A 21,713-nucleotide genomic window follows, 5' to 3' on the forward strand; every position below is an offset into this window, starting at 1 on the left:
CAGATCGCCGGTATGCTTCTTATGTTCTGCAATTAAATCGGTCTTATGCGCCTCCACTGGCTTCTTGAAGTGCTGTAGTGCTTCGAAATTGACTGGGCGGCTTTGATGTGGCAGATTCCGCGATATAAGATACCGCAGCCGTCGAGAGCGCGCAGTCTTGTACGCGCGCGTTGGTTTCACCCTCAGCAAATGATGCATGTGTTTCCCCCCCCCCCCCCCCCCCCCCCCTCCCTGAAACAGCCGCCACTGGACAAACACTGGCCGACGGCGCCCAAGGGATACCAAGGCATCGCCCCCCGGCCTTTGGGGGGTGTCTAATATGCCCCCCCCCCCCCCCCCCCCCCCAAAAAAAAAAAAAAAAAAAAAAAAAAAACAAGTTGGTACGCCGCTGGTTGGGTGCATTTTCCTCAATATGTATAATTGAAGTGGGAAAATAACAGATGTGTGCCGCCTGCATCGTTGCAGCACAGGCGGACTCGAGAAGTGCAAAAGATCCCATCAGAAATGCTTCTGCATTCCAAAAATTTCTGAATGCTTACACCGATACGTGCAGTGCGTGCAGCTACACAAACTCATCGATGTTTGAGCATTTTAGAGCAGCACTAAAAGGCGAGAGGCACGCTGCTGCTCCGTACAAAAGCCAAATCCAATAGTACTTCATCCTATATAATATTCGAGGATTTCAAAAATGCGCGCACCTTTACCAGAACAACACAGCAGAGTTGCTGTGTCACTGCAGTGTTGAGAAAAATTAATTTATTGTTTGTTAAAAATGCCCACCTAATCGGGCCAGGGATCAGGCTTGCAGTATTCGTTAAGAAGTATTGGGGTGAGCGCTCTGGCACTACAAATGTGGCAATCAAATCAGCCCAGCTTAGCCGCAGCATAGCATGCAAGGAAGATTTAGTCAAACTAGCAGTCGACACATTTATTTACCAAAATCCAACTGTATGCCTCTTTCAAAAAAAAAAAGAAAAGGGGCGTGGCATTTTTTAAATATTATTTCCACCTCAACTTGTGCACGCAGAACAAAACTTCAAAGAGGTCCAGGAGAGTAAAAATCTATGGAAGGCCTCCCAGGCTCCTGACCAAACATGTCCTGGTTTAGAGCAGAGTCCATGGCCCGAAGAGTCTCCTTGTGAATGCAGCGGCCACAGAACATGGTGGCTTGGTCCAGGATAGGCGGCGAAGAATCTACTTCTCCGAGCTTGAACAGCTTGTAAGACTCGGCCAGGACCTCCCCAGCCTCGTCCTGAAAGACGCCTGCCTTCTGGAAAACCTGCCAGGTCTTGTATACAGTGAGGAGGGCGGCCACCAGCACGTGTTCGTCGGGCGGAGGCTCCTCATTCATGAGCCCGTCCAGGCGACTGCTGGCCATACCCATGGCGGTTTTGAACACCTTGTGCGCCAGGTACTCCCGGTCAACATCCCGCAGGTACTTCTTCTCAATCTCCGGCTTTCGGCTCAGCTGAACCACCAGATAGGCCATCGTGTCTATGTCCTTCCGTCGTTCGAGAATATCGATCAGGAGCACGATCGAGCGGAACATGTGGGTAGCAAAGCTGCCCGGTCGATCAATCTCGTCGCCGGGAGTGTGCCAGATGCCCGTGAAGAAGTTGGTGTTCTTACGCTCTGCGAAAAGGCCCGGCGTCGGCATGTCCGTTCGATTCTGTCCGGAGTCCATGAGGTAGTCATACGCTAGCTGGAGGTTGCAGGCGTACTTGGATTGGCTGTAGAAGCGGGCCAAGTAATGCAGACTCTTGAAGTGCTGCGGAAAGCGACCCAGGCACTCTTTCATGGCATGCACGCAGAATTTGAGCAGTCTTTGTTTCCTCTCGGGTTCTGGAAGTATGCTAAGGGGATCCTGGTCGTTGGATGCTTCTTTCCTTGCGCTTGAGGAGGGTCTGGGTGCACTAGAGCTACGCCCACGCTTTGGCCAGCTGTCACTGGCGTCTCCAAAGGAATGTCTGCATTTGGCCTCTGGCAACGATTCCTTCTGGGCTTCCAGTTCAGTGTTCTCCTTGGATTCTCGCGGCACTTGCCTCAATTCGGGCCTAGGCTGCGCCACAGCTGCAGGTACCTTCTGCTTGGCCTCGGCCTCCAACCTCTCGCTCACAACAGTCACCAGACAGTCCAGGATCTCTTTGACTATCGTCAATTCAGGGTCGCCTTCGGGAGGGGAGTCGACCGAAATAGGATTATCTCGACTGCCAATGCTGTGCTTCTTGTGGTGGAAATAGTCGTGGTCAGTCTCCAGTCCCCTCTTCTTGGGGTTTCTTCGGATGGTAGGTTCGTCGTCCTCAACTGGACTAGGTGAACGAGATGGCGCAGTTTCCTCGGTCATCTCCCGGCAGTCTGCAAAAGGACTGGTTCCGGCCTTTCGAATGTACTTCCAGATTACCTTCAGCTCGTGCTTTGGTGCCAACCTCTCTTCGTACTTTAGCAGGTACTTCATGCAAAAGGCATGAATCTTGTAGTACAATTCAAGTGCCTCAATCGAAAGCGGCGGTGGACTGTGGTACTGTATCTTTTTTGGGTACCGTGCACCGATGTCGTGCAAGTGCTCCATGGACAACCAGAGATGCTTCAGGTAGACTTTTGGGGGGCGACCCATTTTGTGGGTGATTTTTCCAAGAAGATAGTGGTTCAGCCACATCTCGTCATTGCCTGTTCCATCCTCTTCGCAGCGATTCGCAGACTCGTAGCAGTGTTTGGCCGTCTCCAAAAGCTCCCGCTTCTTTGAGGTCAGGCTTTCTATGGCTTCGTCACCGAGCCCAAACTGCTTGCTCTGCTTCAGCTGTCGAGATATGTGTGACTGAAGCATGTACGCTAGTGATCCATACTCTATCCAGAGGGATGCATTGGCGGGATCAACTTCCAAGGCATGCTTGAAGCAACGCAGTGATGAAATTGACCTCTTCGAGATGGTCCCTTCATTCTTTGGCTCGCAGGAATTGATACGCTGCTCCAACTGCGCACTCCGTGACAGTGCCATCCCAGCCCAAGAGTCTAGCCGATTGGGGTTGATGCAGATATCCAGCATATAATAACGAATTGCTTTTCCAAATTCCTTGTTTTTGAAATAGTAGTCCCCAAGGAGGTAATAAACCTGCTGTACCACTGGACTGAAGGTGTCACTGCTGGGAAGGCTGGGAAGCTTGTCAGTTCCTCCATCTACGTAAGCAACAACTCCATCAAGATTAGCAGCAGGGTCTTGCTCTGGTGGAACCATAGATACAATTCGCTTGAGGAGAACCTCCAACTCGGATGAAACTGTGCTGGTACGGTAGCTATCAAACTCGGGCATGATGGAAGGCTTGAAGAAATCAAACACCTGCTTCGTCCGCTCCCAGCTTAAGCTGACTTGCCTCGAATTGTGTTCCTGTAGGTGCTTCACCTTCCCTCGTCGACTGGGGTGCCCGTAGAGACAGTAGAAGCACTGCTCAATGCCATTTGTGAGGTCTTCCTTGAATGCATGTGCAGTGGCTGGATTTCCAGCGAGTTCCCTTGTCATTACGTCGATAGACAAAAAAAGCAAAACGCCGTCTGATGTTGTGCACCACGACCGTCTTCCCAAGTACTCGTGTGCCGTGAACAAGAGCATCAAAGAGGATGGCATGACTGCACTCAGGTCAACGTTACCATTCTTTTCCCCTGACCCTTTTTCAGGCTCATCCTTGTTGTCAGAGCGAGCTGCCAAAGACTGTATCTTGTCTTCTTCATACTTGAGTATGTAATACAGAATGTTCCACGAAAGAACGGTTGGGATCGCCATTTCAATGCACGAGTCGCCGACATCCATCTGGACATTGATAAGCTTGATGATGTTATGGGCCATCCTTGTAAGCTTGGTGCTGTCTAAACAACCCAATAAACCCTTTTCTTGCTTGATGCAACGGTGAATGTCTGAGAGCACAATCACAATTGTATTAGACCAGTCAAACTTGAGCCCCGCGGTCGCCGCAGACAGAAATTCGCTTAGTGCTTCGTTCAGCGAAGCCTCTCCCCACTTCAGGCAGCTCTGGTAGTTCTTCAGGTTCCAAAGCGACTCCTGAAGGAGGATCAGCTGGGCGTGACGTTCAGGAATGTTTGCCTTGGCGTGCAGTTTGCGTCCCCTCGACGCCGGCTTTTTGAATGTCTGGATCAAAAGGTCTGCCACTGCTTGAAACCGGCCCTGTTCAAAGAGTCGATGAACCTCCTCGAGAGATTGGCACCTCTGCAGGGACTCCAACTGTTCCTGAACTATCTCTCGAGTAATGGTGTGGTTCATCTTGCAGTTGATGATCTGGACCTTGATGGGGCCCCTGTTGGGCTTGCTCTCTTGGTCGATATACCTGAGGATGTCCTCCAGTGTCTGCACTGCAGACTCAGTCTCACCACTGAGCATTTGGAAGCGGGCTTCCGCCCAGAAGGACCGCAAAGCGAACGAAAGCCACAGCTCCTTAAAAACACCCTGGCGGACTGACATCTGTCCCAGGAACTCCAAGTCTGCTGCAAACTGGGTGCTCGGGAAGTCTGGTCCGAGTTGATTCCCGGGGCTCCGCGGTGAGATAGATGGGGATGCCTGTGCCTTTACTACGACAATTTTGTCCATTACCAGCTCGCAATAAACTAATGTGGACAAGCCGTGCCGACGGATGCTCTCGGCCTCGTCCTCTTCTGCAAAAATGGAGGGCCTCTGGATGTGTGACCGCAGGTTCTCGTAAACGCGAACGAAGATAGAACGAAGGGTTGTGGGCCAGAGGAGGTGATTTCGAATGCTAAGTTCGTGAAGGTAGTTGTACATTAGGTCCATCAAGTCAAATTTGTCCTTATGGTCGCTGATGAACTTCTGCACCGATTCAGACTCCATCTTCTCAATGGTGTCGCTGTCGCAGACAACTTTAGTGCTGTCATCCTGGAGGCTGTTGTTGGGAGTCATCCCGTAGGTGTGGTCACTGTTCAAGTCCGAGCAGTTTGGTATGCTGTCCTCCCTGTCGTCTTTACCATCGCTCATCAGGCTTGATGGAAGAAAGGGAGTCAGGAGCTCTTGGTAATTGACACTTTCTTGTGTCTTCCGGAGCGTGTTACGAACCCTCGCCGACCTCCGCTTCAGCGACGGATCGAGGTATTCCAGGGAAAGCCTCTTTCGCTTCCCACCCCGTCTGCTCCCAGGCATTGCGTTTCGTGGTATGCCAATCTCCTCGGGTGTGGCTGGCTCCCGCGTGATGACCGTCAGCTGTTCGGCCAGTCCGCCTAACTCCATCGGCTGCAGTGTTCCAGGATTGTTCTGTTCCGTTTGAGGCATTTCCGTCTCCCCTTGTGACGTCGGATCGCTCGGTGGATTGATGCAGATCACCAAGTCGCCCGTGGAATTCCCACCGCTGGTCTGCTGCAGACTGTCAGTCGGCGACTCCTTCTTAACAACGTCCATGGCCCCCAGCAAACCCTTCCCCTCTGCGTCGCTTTTACAAAGATCAACCCTGCAAGCTAGTGATACTTGACCGTCCTCCCTAACGGCTGCAATATACTCATACAAGTCAAGCAGCGCTTGTCCCAGCTCTGCCCAGGTGAACTCCCTCATCTTTTTACGCAGAGGTAGGACGGCCAGTTTTCCCGGGGTGTAAAGCTCCCTCCTTTTTTCCCTCAGGGCGAGCGCTTCCTTGACCACTTCCGCCGCCTCCGCTTCCGTGGCAGCACACGTGAAGACGGATGGATCACAGTCCCCGAAGAACTCATTGTTTGAGAGGGCGGGGTGCTCTTTATAGATGGCATCTCTCAGTGCAAGGGCTTTTGTGTAGCCTGGGTCGAGCTTCAACGCCCTTGCGATGTAATGCAAGCACGTCTGGTAGTCGTTGAGAGCATACAAAACTGTCATCAGGTTATTCAGGCAGAGCCAATGTTTGGGACTACACTTAAGGCCTTCTTCGAAAGAGATCCTAGCAAGAGGATACAGGTGTAGCGTCAGGGCCAGCTTCCCCATCTTGAACCAGACGGTGACGTCACTCGAGTCAATCTCGACGGCGTCCAGGTACGCTTCGACCGCGCTCCGAGCGTCGCCCAACTGGAGTTGGATGGAGCCGAGGTTTTTGAGGGCGACGTACTTGAGCGAGAGCGCGGGCGAAAGCGGACCCTTACCGTCGTCGGAGCTGGCTTTGTGGACGAACGGAAGCAACAGGAGTTCCTTGAAGGTGGCAAGGGCTTCGCTGAAGTTCTCTTGCTGCACTTGCCCGAGGGCCTTGCGGTACAGTCCGAAGGCTTCCTCTTCTTGCGCCTCCCTGGTGACCACAGACACCACATCTCCGTCTTCCGGTGTGGAACTGTCGTTGGAGTTGAGCGCGCTGAATTTGATCATGCTCGTGTGCCGATAATTGCGTCCGAGTCGGCCCCAAAACAGGCGGCACGTATGACCATTGCTGCTATTCCTTCTTTAAACCGACTCAAAATTGGCAAAACCTTGCGCATCGTACCGACGGAAACAAAAAATTTAACCAACTTGCGACTCGCATCCTTCGTTCAAGCGTGTCCTTGTTTTGTTGAAGCCTTCGCATCGCAAAAACAAATCTATAAAATAAACTCTGTAGAGAGCGCCACTGAACAATAAAATATCTTTAAAAGACCTTTTTTTCTGGTTTGGGTTTTCTTAAGGTTTTTATAATTTTTATTTGCCTACTAAACCTTATAACCATAATAATTTGTGGAATAAACGTTATGTAGAAATATACTTGTTAAAGGCAACCGAAACCCACTTTGAAAGGTCCTTCTCCTTTCTCTATTAGACGAACCTGTCATCGAACCCACTTGGTCGAACCTGGTTCGGTAGGTTCCGTAGGTTCGGATCCCAAAACACTAATTTACTTATTAAAAAAAAATACTTGGTTTTTTTTTGTTTTTTTTTTTGTAGTATAAAATATAGATATCACTTAGCAAAAGTTGACTCTAACTTTTCCCGTCGAATTTGAAAAGTTCGAGGGCATTACTAGACGAAAGACCGAACCGAATCTAGTCGAACAACGGTTGTTCGAAACTACTGCCGTTCGATTCAGGCTTTATTGAGGAAAACAAAAAAGCGCAAGTAGGAACGGTCCTTGACTTGAGTAGTGGGTTAGTTGCCAATGGCAGCCAAGTGGAGCGTTCAAAATGGAGCACGGTGTATCGACGAGCAACGGCGTCGGCAACGACGTCAACGCCCCGACGCCGAAGACGTCGACGAGTGCCGAGCCCTACTGCGACAAATACTACTGTCTGCTGAAGCGGTACAACAGCATACAGCGGGTAGGTGTCGGGAGCAGGCGCCCGCCGAGCGGTTGTCTTTTGACAGCTTGGGCCCAAGCTGGCAGTTGGCATTCATCGTTTCCTGTCTTTCCTATTCCCCTCCCGCAGCAAAACTACCACCTCATGTACCGGATACAACGGGTTAAGAAACTTACGGCGCGACTCAACAAAGAAAAAAGGTGCGCGTTCTCTCTTTTTACCGCGGCCGACGTGTTCGCCCGTCGCGAAGGCGATCTCTTCTTGTTAGAACGCAGGACGAGTCTGTCTAAATCGGGTATTGTAGCTTCCGCAGAAAGACCAAACGAGTACTTGCATGATTCTGTTTTCTGTTGCCAGCATTTATCGAAACGGTTTTAGTCGAATCTAGTCGTATCATCCGCGACATGTTTAATCAGGTTCTTTCGTGGTCGGTTGGTAGTTTATTCAGCTCGTTATTAAGTCAACTAGCGTATTTTAGACATTGCTCGCAAACATGAACTCGAACATCTAAAGAAAAACGTAAACAAGGACAATGAAAATCCTGGAATTGAACTTGCCTCCACAATCTAAGATGACGATTTTACAGGTTTTTGATCCAGAGGCTCAACAACTACAAGCAAGAAAAGCATACTGCGATGCCTCAGTATCCTGTGGTAAGTTCCTTTCAAGTTAAACACTTGTGAAAGCATGCAAACACAAGAGAAAGAGAACTATCATTGGCACGTTTCATCTTGTGCATGGTTGCTGCTTGATAACATCAAACATGATCTGTGCATGAGAGTACTATGTGACATGAGGTGGTTGCCACACATGCTCCGCTTTTTAAACAATTAAGCCAGAGTAATGGCTTCTGGTCAACCTCAAATATAAAAAAAAAAAAAAAAAAATCTTCCGAGTGTAATTTTATTATGCACTTCATTCAAGGTTCTTTGGTGTGATTAATGCAGTGTCAAATATTCCAATGGGGGAAAGCCACTACACACCAGTGGTGGAACTTGGGTCAGGGGCACCTGGGGCGGTGGCCCGCATCGACACCCCCCCTCCCTCGCTCATTGCCAGCTGCGACAGACCCCCCACCCCTCTCGCGGCCAACCGCAACACCCCCGGAGCTCTACACTTAGAAGGCCCATAAAACGAATTTTGGGCTGGGATGAATCAGTTTAGATTGGGATTTTACTAATAGCACATCGTTCAGTGGGCCAAAAGAAAAAAAGTAGAAAGTCTTTCCTGACTTTCAGTACGAAAATTCGAAAACACAGCGGACTATTTCGTACCTCCTTCCCTTCATAAGCTCTCTGCCTTTTCACTGTGATACATCCACGGTCCCCAAAACACGTTACCGGGTCCAAACGAATGTCACACGACACTGGACCTCGCTTATTCCCTTCACCCCTAAGCTGACATTCATCAAGCTGCTGGACCAATCGGCCGCCTCCCTTTCATCACCTGACCTCATTCTCTGCGCATAGGTATGTGCGAGAGAGCGTGATTACGGGGCAAAGGTGTGGCTGGCCCAACGAGCATGTAGCTTCCACAGCACTGTCAGCTTCGGGGATGAACGGGGTGGAAAAAGCACCTTTTGTATGAATTTTGAGTGACGGGCTAATCTTCTAGGGGAGAATGGCTGTGTCTGGGCACACAAACGAGAGTCCGAGCAGGAGGGGACTCCCCTCTTTCCTTCTTCTTGATATGTTTGGTAGAATGCATGATTTATGAGTTGAGGAGGAAAGCTAAACAGAAAAAAGTTTATGAGTATAATGCAATTAAATGGCAAAGGTGCAAGCAAGGTGGACAAGAATGTCAAAAATAATCCCTGGAGAAAGGGAACAACAGGGACAAAGGACAAACACAAATCTCCAAACACAGCTAGGTGACTGGTGCGCGACTGAAAAAATCCGCCTGGTCTGGGTTGGAACGTTGGAAAAGTGTTTCATGGCCCTTTTAATGTCTATATGCATCAGTTTGGTTACAATGATTCCCCTGATGTATCAGCTTCATTCAGTACACCCAGTGCAATCAATTTTGTATTGCTAAATATATAAAACAAATTCTCTGGGATTTCTTCTTCTTTAAATATATCCTGTATGTTCTTGCTTTTTTTAACACAATGTTCCTATTTTAGATATGGTGTTTGAAACATAATTTTCACTGCTAGTGCTGCTTGAACTAAATGTAGAGTGTAGGTATTGTAGAGAAATGTGCAGAAACCAAAGTTATTTAAAAAAAAAAAAAAAAAATCTTAATTCTACTGCATTGTGTGGTTCTGATTTGCTGGGCAACCGTTTGCAGGACGAGAGGCAATACAGACGGGTAAAGCAAGAGCCCGTGGAGCCGATGCCTCATTACCCGGCCAGTGAATATTCATCTAGGAAGCGCAAGGAAAAGTGCCCCAAGGCCAGTTGACATCTGCCGGAGAACATTCCTTAGTTTTAAACACTTGGTGCGCCCGGGCAGCCTCCAAGCCTCTGAAACAGTCGACGTTGTCAAGAGACGCCTCCGATCAAGGTGGCAGACGTCTGCCGCCCCTTTTTAACTAATTGTGGTGTTTGTTGGTGTCCAACCGTGAACCCTGCATGTCCCATCGTGCACCGTATTGACGACAGATGTTTTCCCTGCAGCCAAACATCGTACGAGGTGAATTGTGTCCGATGTATGCTCGTTTAAATAAATTAAAATGGTCTTGCATTTGGACTCTGTCGGAAAACATAAGAAGTGGCTCGATTCTAATGTGCAGCGACAATGCGGTTTGAGTGTTATTCCACTAGAGAAGATTGATCGTAATATTCTGGGAACTGGGGGTCTTTGCAGTATGTTATACCATAGGAAATTGGACAGACAGCAGATTTTCTTATATAGTTTGTCTGTGATGTACTATTGCGGACGAATTGAGTTGAAACAGTCCTTTGTGCTTCTTTGGTTTACCTGCCAGTTTTTGAGAGCTGTGGTCCAAACTAGTAATGTAATGCAAAGTCCCATAATTTGGACTATTTGTTAAATTGAGAGAAAATAATGATTGTGGGGACCGCAGGTGCAGAAAAAGGCCTGATTGGGTGTTTCAGCTAATGTTGTCCTGGGATAATACATCTTCCTTCTCTCTATTCTCCACTTCTTCCCTTTTCAGCTAGCAACACGTCCAGTCCTCGCTTCTTCTTTCACTAAATAAGCAAACACGACACAGTGGCAAATGATAGATGCCACAAGCTGCACGGGCGGCAAAGGGTTTTGCCACCAAATGAAAGGAATATGCCTTCTGGATAGTAAAATGTTACAGCTACTCGAAGCGTCTTGGACATTACTATGAAGGAATTTTAGTATTTAACTGTATAGCACCAAGAAATCTGCAAGAGGTATTTGTTTAGCAGATAGTTGGAAATAGTGCCATCGATTTAATTGTCACATCTCGATAAGTTGATCGACGAAAATGTAGACGCCCACGATGCTTCCCTTGGAGCCTATGCCTTGGAGGATAAGCGGCTAGAATGACTGAAATAGCCTATGAAAATTATTTTTGTACTCATAGTTGCATATCACTCGTTTTGTGCACTGCTCCATGGTCACCTACTCGCATATTTTTCACTGATTTCATGTACCGTCCGTTTCAGGTTAGGGAGATGTAAATGCCAAAAAAGTTTAAATCCAGAAGTATATTTTATGTGGACTCGTTATTGGCAGTTGATCTTGAGGAAGATCAAGGAACGAAGAAGAAGAAGCCGTAGCATCCGAACGTTTGTTTCCACCGCTCTGTATATATTATCTTGAATAGCAATCCTGATGACTCACAAGTGACTTGCCAACTACAGATTTGTGCCACGGACTCGACTACCGCTATAATCATCCGGCGACCTCCAGTCTGGTGACGGACTTCTGCCTTTCTACGGGATCACATTCGTTCTCGATATGCTAAGAACGACCCAGGTATCGCATCACGGAAGCTGACTCGTCTGTTACCCGCGCCTTCAAGGAACTGCGTGGCTTTCACCGGCAACAGTCATCACAAGCGAAGACGTCTGCCTCACCCAACTGCAGCAAGTATTCGCACTTTTCGTTTGCCACTTTACCATGCCTGTGAAAGAGTGCATAGCATGTTCAAAACTGCTGCCTGATGATGGACGCTTTCTAACCTGCGTAGAATGCTCTTTTCCGTACCACATGGGTACTCCTTGCTCAGGTGTGGCGGAATCTACGTTCCAGGTTATGGGAACTAAGAAACGAGAAAAATGGCGCTGTCGGTCATGTCGCGCGAAAGACGGACGGGAGTCATCGGCCCCTGATAAGGTCTCCTCACAGTTGGATATTGCGAACCTGTCAGCTCAGTTTGCTGAAGTGAACGAAAAGCTGGATCAACTTCTTTCACTTAAGGACAAAGTAGATAGTCTCCTTGGACTACCAGCCCAAGTGAATGACCTGTTGACCTTAAAAACAACATTCGAAGAAATGAAGGCCACTGTGAACGAGCTGAAGACCTCCGTGGAGTTCAACTCAGGCCAATATGACCAGCTACTTGTCGAAATGACAACAAGTAAAAAGGAAATAAAAGACCTGAAAGCAGAGATGACTCAACTGAAAAATGTTGTGTCTGAGAACGCTGCATGCATCTCCCATCTCCAGGTCGAGTTAAATGACGCTGAACAGTACAACCGCCTGCCTAATTTAGAAATCCATGGCATGCCGGTGTCAACCAATGAAGACCTAAAAAAATCCGTCTTTGACCTCGCAGACAAACTGTCAATCACATCTTTTCAACCTTCTGACATAGTAGCTGTCCACAGGCTCCCAAGCAAAAAGGATAAGATCCCCCCGATTTTGGTTCGATTTTCGTCATCAGCTGCACGAGAGATATGGATGAAGGCACGTGGCGGTCTGCGCGAACTCGCACAAGCGGGAACTCTACCCCAGCTTTATTTTAACGAGAATCTCACCCAAATCAACCGAAACCTGTTCTGGAAGGCTCGAACACGGGGAAAGGAGAAAAGATTCAAGTATGTTTGGGTTCGAAATGGCAAGATCTTTGCCAAGCGGCAAGATGAGGCAACCCCAGTGCGCATCAGCTGTGAACACGATCTTGAACTGATAAACTAAAAGGATATTGGACCTAGAGAGGACCGTCTGATTATGGACTGTGATGACTTTCGTACTTTTGTTTCATTTTCAGAAGTACAGAACTTTTTTACAAGTTTCAAAGGTAATACTTTTCGTATTACCCATGTTAATATCCGAAGCATCCGGAAATACTGGGACCATTTTCTCGCATTAATCTCCCCTTTTTGCTCTTGTTTTGATGCTTTTGTACTGACCGAGATTAACATTTCTTCGGACAGTTTCTCTAAATATAAAATACCAGGCTATGAGGTGTTCTCTTATACTCGTCCAATGGGAAGAGGAGGGGGTGTGGCTGTGTTTATAAAAAATAGTTGGTCGGTGGCCGAGTTAAAATTTTCATTCCAACAGGCAGAAGTAGTTACGCTGCACTTAAGCACTCCTTTGTTATCCCTGGTCCTTTTCTCAATCTATCGTCCCCCGTGCTGTAATGCACGGTTATTTCTGGCCGAATTAGATTTAGCTTTGTCCACTCTTTCATCTGAAGAGCTTGTATGTGTAAACGGCGATATTAATATCGACGTACTTCGTCCCACAGTGACCATAGTCGCAGACTACCTTGATGTTTTGTCTAAATGGGGCCTAAAAGCAACAATTCAGAAGGCAACACGGGAGAAATTCATCTCTGGCCAGTTGGTGGTATCTAACATTGATCATATAAACGTACGAGCACAGAACGTAGTAATTCAGTCTGCAATTATTGAAACGAAACTTGCTGATCATTATTTTGTCTGTTGTTCATTAACACAGATATCTAAGCCGTTGACTTATGTTGGCGCTGTGAGGGAGTTGTCAATAGTTGATCCCAGGCACTTCGATAAACTTGTGGAGCAACATGATTGGAATACTTTTCTTCTAACTACATCTCCAGCTGACGGTTATGAACAGTTTGTAGCTCAGTTTAACCTTTTTAAAAAGGCGGCTACACGCACTGTAAAAATTAAACATCGTAACATAGACCAGAAATGGATGTCTTCAGAAATATTGGCAGCCATCAAAGAAAAAGATCTTTTATGGGCACAGTCAAAACGCTCCCCCGGTAACACTATGCTACGATTGAAATTTAAGCAATACAGAAACAAGGTTAATGCCATGATTCGTCAGGCCAAACGCATGCACTTTAGAAACAAATTTAAGGACGCTCGTTCTGATATAAAAAAAACTTGGTCGCTCATCAACGATCTCCATGGTACGAAGAAGTGCACTAAAAGCAATGATAGCTACCTTCTTTCTCAATTCTCTACTGATGGACAGAGTATTGCTAATGAATTTAACAATTTTTTCTCTCAAGTATCAGGTATTGCAGGGCAACACCCAGCTTCATGTACCTTAAACAAAAGTGTCTTAGACTCGGCTTATCTTCCTCTTCTCTCTGAAGAAGAGCTTAGGTCAATCCTTTTTAGCCTTAAGCCCAATAAATCTCCAGGCATCGACGGTATTTCAGTTAATGACTTGCGCAGAAACTTTGAAGGGATTAGGGCTGTTCTACTTTCGATTTTTAATCACATAATATCTAATGGTACCATCCCATTAGCAATGAAAACAGCTTTGGTGATTCCATTATTCAAGGGAGGCGCGCGAAATAACGTAGAACATTATAGACCTATTTCCATTCTGTCTTGCTTTGCTAAAATCCTGGAAAAACATATGTGGATAACTATGAATAGCTTTTTAGATAAACACAGTTTACTATCTCCTTATCAGTACGGATTCACACAAGGCCGAGGTACTCAAATGCTCCTTGAGGACTTTTCTGACATGCTCAATTTATCTTTTGAACGGAATCAAGTTGCCTGCGCACTGTTCCTTGATGTCCGCAAGGCATTTGACAGTGTTAACCATCACATTTTGATAACAAAGCTTTCAAAGTTAGGCTTTCGAGGTTCTTTTCTAAATTTACTGGAAAACTTTCTACAGGATAGGCGTCAATGTGTTTCATTTGGAGGGTATCAAAGCGGATTCTTTTCAATCAAAGCGGGTGTCCCCCAGGGCTCGGTTTTAAGTCCACTGTTATATAATCTTTATGTTAATGACCTCTCCATGGTGGTACCAGTTTCGCTATTTCAATATGCTGACGACACCGTTATTTTATCTAGAGCGTCCAATTATTCAGATGCCTTTTCGTCTTTGCAAACTGCGGCAATTAAAACTATGGACTGGTTTGAAGCTAATTTAATTAAAGTTAATGCATCCAAAACGCAGCTAATATGTTTCCACAACCCTTTGAAAAAAGTTAATATGACCTGCTCTTTACGATTACATACGTCCAGGTGCCTATCATGTGCATGTGAGCCTATACAGCATATATCTTCTATAAAATATCTTGGCCTATTCTTTGACAGTGACCTAACCTGGAACACTCATCTTGCTCATGTGTGTAAGAAAATTCGTGCAGTGTCTTGTTTGCTATACAACATGAGATATTTTATGCCACTATCCGTTCGAAAAATTGTTGTACATGCTCTTGTTTACAGTGTGCTCCGTTACGGTATTACCGTGTATGGTCATTGTTCTCTGCGTTGGCAAATAAGAATTAATTCAATTCTGCGTTCTTTGCTAAAGAACATTTCCTATGATTTATGCCTTGATAAGGACATTGATGTGTTTAAAGCACTGCATTTGCCTGATTTTAACTCGCTCTTGATGGAAACTGTTGTTCATAGGCATTTTTGGGATAGTCAATTTAAAGTTCCATATGTCCCTTCTCGTATTCTTAGACCCAAAGAGCCTTACCGGATACCTCGATGTTCGACAAGATTTGGAAAAAGAGCTCGGAGTTACTATGTACCAGCATTTATGAACAAACTACCTTCTAGTATACTAAATTTAAGAACAAAATACAAGCTCAAGAAAGCCCTGAGAAATTTTAGATCGTAAAGTGCTCACTAGTTTGCTTTTGTTATTCTGATTTTTGTGTGGATTTTATTTTACATGTTTCCTTTTGCAAACGGCATGGTTTCACTGATTTTAAGACGCTGCCAGTCAAGCCCAATGTGGCTTAGGCAGGTCAGACTTAACATACGTTATGTTCATTTGCAATAAAATTGTCATTATTATTATTATTATTATTATTAACTGCCAAGATCAACAAGGGAGGAGGAAGAGGATTTAAAACTTTTTTTTCCCCCAGAAAATCTTTGCGCAAGAACAGATAATTTACTATGACTCTCAGATACACACACACGGGTTTGTTATTATTTTTCTTCTGCAAATGCAGGTCCGACCACCGGTCCCTTAGCCAAGTTTAGGGCGTTTGAGGAGCTTTTTAGCGGTCGGTTGACAACACTGTTAGAGAAGCACTGTTTCCATCCGCGCCAGCCAGCCATCTGTCCGTTGGGTGGTCGACTGTCGGATCTGGATGTGATTCATTCACGAGGCCACATTCAGGTAAGCATCGGGGCCGCATATTTAAGCCGCGCACTGAAATTACTTTCCCCTTCAACCCGTTGCGAGACGCCGTTCACTCCGGTCGGTTAAACCGCACTGGCCACTCCATTAGCGAACCCCTTCTCCGCTAGTCTTTGAAACTTGTGCAACGATTCAGCGGTGTTGCGGTCTCCCAAGGTTTTGCCAGTTTTGCTCCACAACAGGCGAAACGACATACGCCGTGTCTTTGAGCATTCTACGGGTATTCCCGGCTAGTCTAATCTGTTGTTTTTTTCTCTGTTTTCTCCGCCCAAAGGATGTCTTCGAACACAAGCCCAGCGCACCATCGATTCTCTGGGGACTACGACGCCTTCTACGATCCAGAGTTTACCGCCGAAATCAGCAATAAGATGCGGGTGCCACAGAAAATCAGCGTCGTGGATCAAGATGAGTATAAGCTCATCGAGGACATGGGCCCCAACAAGCTGCATTTCAACGACGCGGCCTACATGCACGTTCCCGATCGAATTCTAGTCAGAGGTGAGGGACCGTCAACGTTTGCCCGACACATCCCGCCCGATAAGACCCATGTCGAACAGATAGGCCGCCGTTCTGTCAACAGGTCCGATGCTATAGTTCGTTTTACTTTCAGTCCAGACAAAACCGACGCTACGAGCTTAATGGGACTAATTAGACACCGTCAAAAGGGCAGCATCATGGTGTTCGTCTGCGTCTGGACTTACGCTAAAACGAAGTATTGACAAGGTTTTTTAATGGGAAGCTCTTGTGTTCAGTACAGGTCGACTCATTTATTCGTACCTGCTTTATTGCACTCCACGGTAAAATGTTCGGCAGGTCGAGCGCCCCGCGTCATTTCATTCTGAGACAAGGTCGAGGCAAATTGTATGTTGGGATGAATGTTGTTTCAAGTGCACGGCTCCCAAACACAATGGACGGTACTATCTGTTACTGTGGTGATGGCAGGTTCATAGGTACTGTGTCGAAGAGCTAACTCTATTGTCAAAGGAGCACAGCCTACCGATCGCACGGGTTAACTTTTATAGTGCTATTGAGTATCGCATCCTGTCTAGCTTCCATGGTAGTGCCACATCTAGTCGGCAACAGGCTAACTTCGCAGTAGACGGTCCTCCTGCAGCACAAACTTTCAGGATAGATGACTGGATGTTAGCGGCTGTATCCTTTATTACGGGTGGTAGCTCGCGCCACCTGGCCAAAAAACTAACTTCTGCCCCTGATACCACTTTGTCACACACATAGTCAAAGCCTCTTCAGAGGCGACAAATGCGTGCTGGAGGCAGAGCTTCTACGGTGATGTCTCGTTAATATAGACCCCTTTAATATAGATACCTATGTAGATAAAGTTTTCGGGGACACATTGAGCAAATGTATTTGCCCAGTTCGCCCCAAAAAAACTTTATCTATATAGTGAGGTGTCTATATATTAACACGGTCCGTATTAACGAGACACGGCTGCGTTGACAACTCACATTTTGGGCAGTTTTTTGGGGAACGGACGTGTCCATAGTAACGAGAACACTCAACTGCCTTCTTAGCCCGTCGCAGACTATAGTCTGGGTGTCGAGCGTCAGCATGACACGTGCTTGGTTGCTATGGTGTCTGAAATACAACTCGGACTCGCGCATTTACCGCGACCTGAAAAGCGGTCCCCCGATTTCCGCCCGACGACGTCTTAGAAGCGTCGTGCCATCGCCAGTCGCGATCTTGGCGGAGGTGGATTTGGCAGACGCCCGTTCTGTCGCGGGTTGCTCTTAAGCTCGACAGTGCTTCAACGGCCGGGAGTTGGGGCGCAGTGAAGACAGCGACGCTCACATTCTCCCACGCTTTTTTTCCGGAACTTCTACTCCCAACCACCAGGATCGCGACATCCGACAGCACGGCACTCCGACTTTTGCACCGTCATATGTTGGCACTCTGGAACCATTTTGGATGCATGGGCGGAATGGGACGCCATACACACTGGTCGGAGACACGTTACGGGCCGAATTCCTCCATTTGATCCGTACACTTTTCACCAGGGGGCAACCAGCACATCGAAGGTCGGGACCCCCTGCCGGAGACGCGGCTGGAGCAGTCGCTCGTGGGATCCGCGGAAGAAACCATCCTGTTGTCGACTCCTCCACGGACGCTGACCCTGGACATGCACGCTTACCCCGCCGTGGACATGGAGGATGAGAACGCCGAAAACCGCTCTGCTCTAAAATTCCGCAGGAAGACGACCCTCAGCAAGCTGCACAACGGAGACATCACCTTCGTCAACTCAGGGTGGGTCACCTGCAGTCGCTAAGGGAGTTTGCAGAAGCACGGAGCTTCTACTGAACAGTGGTTCATGGAGTTAATTTGTTTTGTTTTTTATTCTGCCTGGGGTGGGTCATTTGTGGTCGCTAGGGAAATATGAGGAACCCCGTAGCTTCCAAAAAACAATAACTGACAGTTTTCTTTCCTTTTTTTTTTTTTTTTTTAGGCACAAGGCCTATGCTCTAGGGTATCGAGGCAAAAGGCAGATTTGCTTTGCCTGACAAGGCCCTATTACTTGTTTACACTGCTCAGCAATCAACTACAAGCATGAAAGAAAAAAAAAAAAAAAGGATTAATGTTTTTGGAATTTTAGGAGTTGCATGTTTCGGTGGTTTCAGGTGTTGCTATTTTTTTTGTTTGTTTTTTAATGTGAAAGTTTTTTTTTTTTTTTTGCAAACTGGGAGCAAAAGTCCCTTTTGATCCCAGTTTGAACCTGGGAGTGTGCAGATCTTTTTGGTAAGGCCTCTTGCAGTGGCATTAAAACGGAGGGGGGGTCAGGGTCAGGTTGGCGGTCTGCCCCAGGCATGTCATTAATTGCTGATAACCTACAAGAAAAATCCCCCATCTCCGGACCACTTCAGACACCACTGGGCTCTTGACATCTGCTCTGGAAATCTCTTCACATAAGTTGCCATCATCTCATGCCTTTGAAAAGTCCAGGTGCAGTGGCCCGAGACGTTTGAGCATGGGGAATAAAGCGTCAACGTGCATCATTCTCAGAATGATTTTGTTCTGTGAGAAAATACCTCCTATACCCGTTTTCACCTCAAGAACCATAGTAAAAAAAGTCCGGCTCCAGGCGGAGCATTACTAATTTCCCTCGGTGAGTTTTAGATTACATACATGCTATCTTACCAAGACGTAAGCGTTTCGAACTCTAAAAGCATCGCTTTTTCCCCTGACAACCAAATTTCGTAGGAACTACTTCGCCCGGCGTGTGAACAATGCGCAAAACGTCCTTTTTTCTTGAGGTGAAAACGAGTATAGATTCTTTGATTTTTTTTTATTAAGATTACTTTTTGCAAGGTTTCATATGCGTCACGGTATATTTACAGAATTTTCAGGAAATATATCTTTTCACAGGATAGAGCACACAGAAGGCGGTGGAAACCCTCAATATCGAATTTTCAGCTCAGAATTTGGAAAAGACGGTATACCAGGTTCCAGTTTAGCTAAGAGACCATGATGTCACTTTATGTTGTTGTTTAGTTAATTTGTAGGGGAAGGAATGGACCTTTCTCCAGTAAGCCTCTGTGCATGCATAACCCTTTCCCCTGACATATTTGTCTTTGCGCGCATTTAGTCTTTTCTGGCAATTCTTTTTTTGAGCATTGGTAATATGGGGCATTAGGAGCAATGAAATCGATACAACGGCACGATGCCTATGTGATCCGACGGGCGGAGGCATGTTGGGCTGCCCTTCATTTATAGTTTCCAGACAAACTCCCAGACGTCGCTCATCAGTCAGAAAAAGTAAAGTAAAAAAAGGCATTTGGCTAGGTGGCGCAAGTCATGGCCCGATTCAAAGGGAACAGCTGCCATCCATTCAGGTCCATTGCTTACTAAAATAAGAACTTCGTTGCTTGCGTCTCAGAGATTGGCGCCACGCATAACAGCCATAGAATTGAGCCCTGGACACCAGTTCAGCATCCCTTCAAAGGGTCGCCTCGTCCCTCGTTCTGCAGATCAGCACCCGCCACACCGCCAGGGATTCCGGGTTCGGACGACGAGCTGGGAATGCTGAAGAGGCAGATCCGCAACGTGAGCCGGCGGCTGGTGGCAGTGGAGCAGGAAAACCAACAGCGGCAACAGCGAGAGGTGGTGCTGTACTCTGTGGGGCTGCTCTACTTCCTCCTCAAGGGCCTGTTCTGGCTCAACCGGAACTGGTGAATGCGCACGGCCGACGGACAGAACCCAAAGATAGTTAGCCCCTTCGTAGGACTCTGAAGGGGATGGCTTAGGAACTCGGGTGGCCTCTAATGCCAGAGTCCCACTAGAGCGACAAACGGAAACGGCCGACTCCAACAAGCCCCAAGCACGTGCAGCATGCTCACGAGGGTGCCCCCGCAAACAGCATCGGCCGAAGTACCCGATCCAACCTTTTTCTGCGTATGCGGTCCCCACAAGCTCTATCATTTCTCAATTTGGCAAAGAGCACAAAGCATGGGCTCTCCATTTAGCGTTCCGTTCCTAGTTTGGATTGCAGCTTTCTCAAAAATCAGGCAGGTATACCAATGAAGCACAAAGAAATGTGTGATCTCGTATTGCCCCCCCCCCCCCCCCCCCCCCCCCCGCCAGTACCTTTACCGGGCTTGCAGCCTCCCGGCACTCGCGAAGTAAGCATGAGCGATTACGAGCCTGCCAAATACGCCTTCGCATGCACGCTGTACGTGCTTGGAGCTTGTCGATGTTGGTCGTTCTTGTTTGTTGCTCCAGTGGGGCTCCGGCCTTCCAAAACCTTACGTGCAGGGCAATTGCGTTTGGTCGATCAAAAGGTCTGGCGGCTTGCTTGCGGCGACATTTGGATCGGCCTTGAGATGGAATTGCCTTTGTTTGGAATGTCCATAACCGTAGATAAATTGAAACTAAACCTCTTCCGCCATAGGCAGCGTTTTGTTCCGGATGTCGGTGCTCAGTTTTGATTATTGGTCTGGATCTCCGCCTCGGAAGAGGCACACGCATGCAGTATCGAGTTAGAAGTCACTCAGTGTTTTGCGAGTCTCGCACGTAACCGCAGGCAGGGCAAGAAACAGTCGTAATACCGTCGCGCATTAGTGATTGCAATATGGCTGTGTGCCTTCTTGGCTGGACCATCCGAATGAGATCTTATGTAAATAGCTATCGATTCTGGCGTTGGATTGCGGCAGGCAAGCATCAATTTGTCGGACGTAGCACCGGCATATTGCTATCACTTAATGAATTGCTCTGTACAAAGCAGCTTGGTTCTTCAATGGTTTGAAGGTGCTTGTAAAGATGTAGCATCGCCGACACAGTTCGCTCTGCCTACCTGCGTGCACACACTTCCCAAACATTATGCATATTCGGGACATAGTAAAAAGCTGGGAGGCTGCAAAGAAGCGGTTCCCAAGCTTTTGGCCCTCGGGTACCCCAAATGCATTCTGCATCGGAGGTCTTGTGCGGTAGCACAGGCAACCTTTTTTCTATAATTTTTTTTTTCATTACTTTACGCAGACCTTTATGAACACACTCGAGAACCCCTGGAGGTCCGTGGGCCACAGTTTGAGAACCGCTGCTGTCAAGTAAAAACCAGCAATCGTCTATGAATTGCAGCCAATGTTTCTGTCCTTTCTGCCCTCGTGCAGAGAACATGACTTAAGAAAATTGCGGGGCCTATTTACACCGTGGCTATGCCACTTGTTCTGAGCATGAATTCTACAAGTTTGTATTTGACAACAAACTGCCCTCTTTACTGTTATGCCCGTTTTAGTTTTATGTTAGTTTGCACTGAATTGAGTCGGTCGTTAGCGGTGTGTCGTACAGTGCACTTTGATTGTGTAAATAAAGGAACTGACAGAGACCAGGCCAGTCGTACATATTTGTGAATCTTCAGTACGACCCAATTCTGCCAGGATTGTCGTACGCTTGCATGTAGTGTGGCAACAATGAATTGTTTCTTCCTCACAAAGAGGACTGAAATCCTTTGAGGTTCTGGAATTCAT

The 21,713-nt window shown here is 47.2% G+C and overlaps 3 protein-coding genes across 3 annotated transcripts; 2 read left to right on the forward strand and 1 right to left on the reverse strand.

The window, feature by feature from the left end:
• Positions 1–913: 913 nt before the first annotated feature.
• Positions 914–6,527, reverse strand: LOC120838544 (calcineurin-binding protein cabin-1). The gene has a single exon (XM_040208526.2). The coding sequence runs from the start codon at positions 6,332–6,334 to the stop codon at positions 1,037–1,039; it is 5,298 nt and encodes a 1,765-aa protein (XP_040064460.1). The 5' UTR covers positions 6,335–6,527; the 3' UTR covers positions 914–1,036.
• A 503-nt stretch (positions 6,528–7,030) lies between these two features.
• LOC120838557 lies at positions 7,031–9,918 on the forward strand. The gene is made up of 4 exons (XM_040208537.3): positions 7,031–7,254; positions 7,363–7,433; positions 7,820–7,886; positions 9,523–9,918. The coding sequence occupies exons 1-4, from the start codon at positions 7,120–7,122 to the stop codon at positions 9,634–9,636; spliced, it is 387 nt and encodes a 128-aa protein (XP_040064471.2). The 5' UTR covers positions 7,031–7,119; the 3' UTR covers positions 9,637–9,918.
• A 5,682-nt stretch (positions 9,919–15,600) lies between these two features.
• Positions 15,601–21,575, forward strand: LOC120838560 (transport and Golgi organization protein 11). Its single transcript, XM_040208538.3, has 4 exons — positions 15,601–15,717; positions 16,013–16,236; positions 17,754–18,000; positions 19,719–21,575. The coding sequence occupies exons 2-4, from the start codon at positions 16,014–16,016 to the stop codon at positions 19,921–19,923; spliced, it is 675 nt and encodes a 224-aa protein (XP_040064472.1). The 5' UTR covers positions 15,601–15,717; position 16,013; the 3' UTR covers positions 19,924–21,575.
• The last annotated feature ends 138 nt before the right edge of the window (positions 21,576–21,713 follow it).

Source organism: Ixodes scapularis, unplaced genomic scaffold, assembly GCF_016920785.2.
Source record: "Ixodes scapularis isolate PalLabHiFi unplaced genomic scaffold, ASM1692078v2 PGA_scaffold7__128_contigs__length_106722199, whole genome shotgun sequence".
Taxonomy (NCBI): Eukaryota; Metazoa; Arthropoda; class Arachnida; order Ixodida; family Ixodidae; genus Ixodes; species Ixodes scapularis.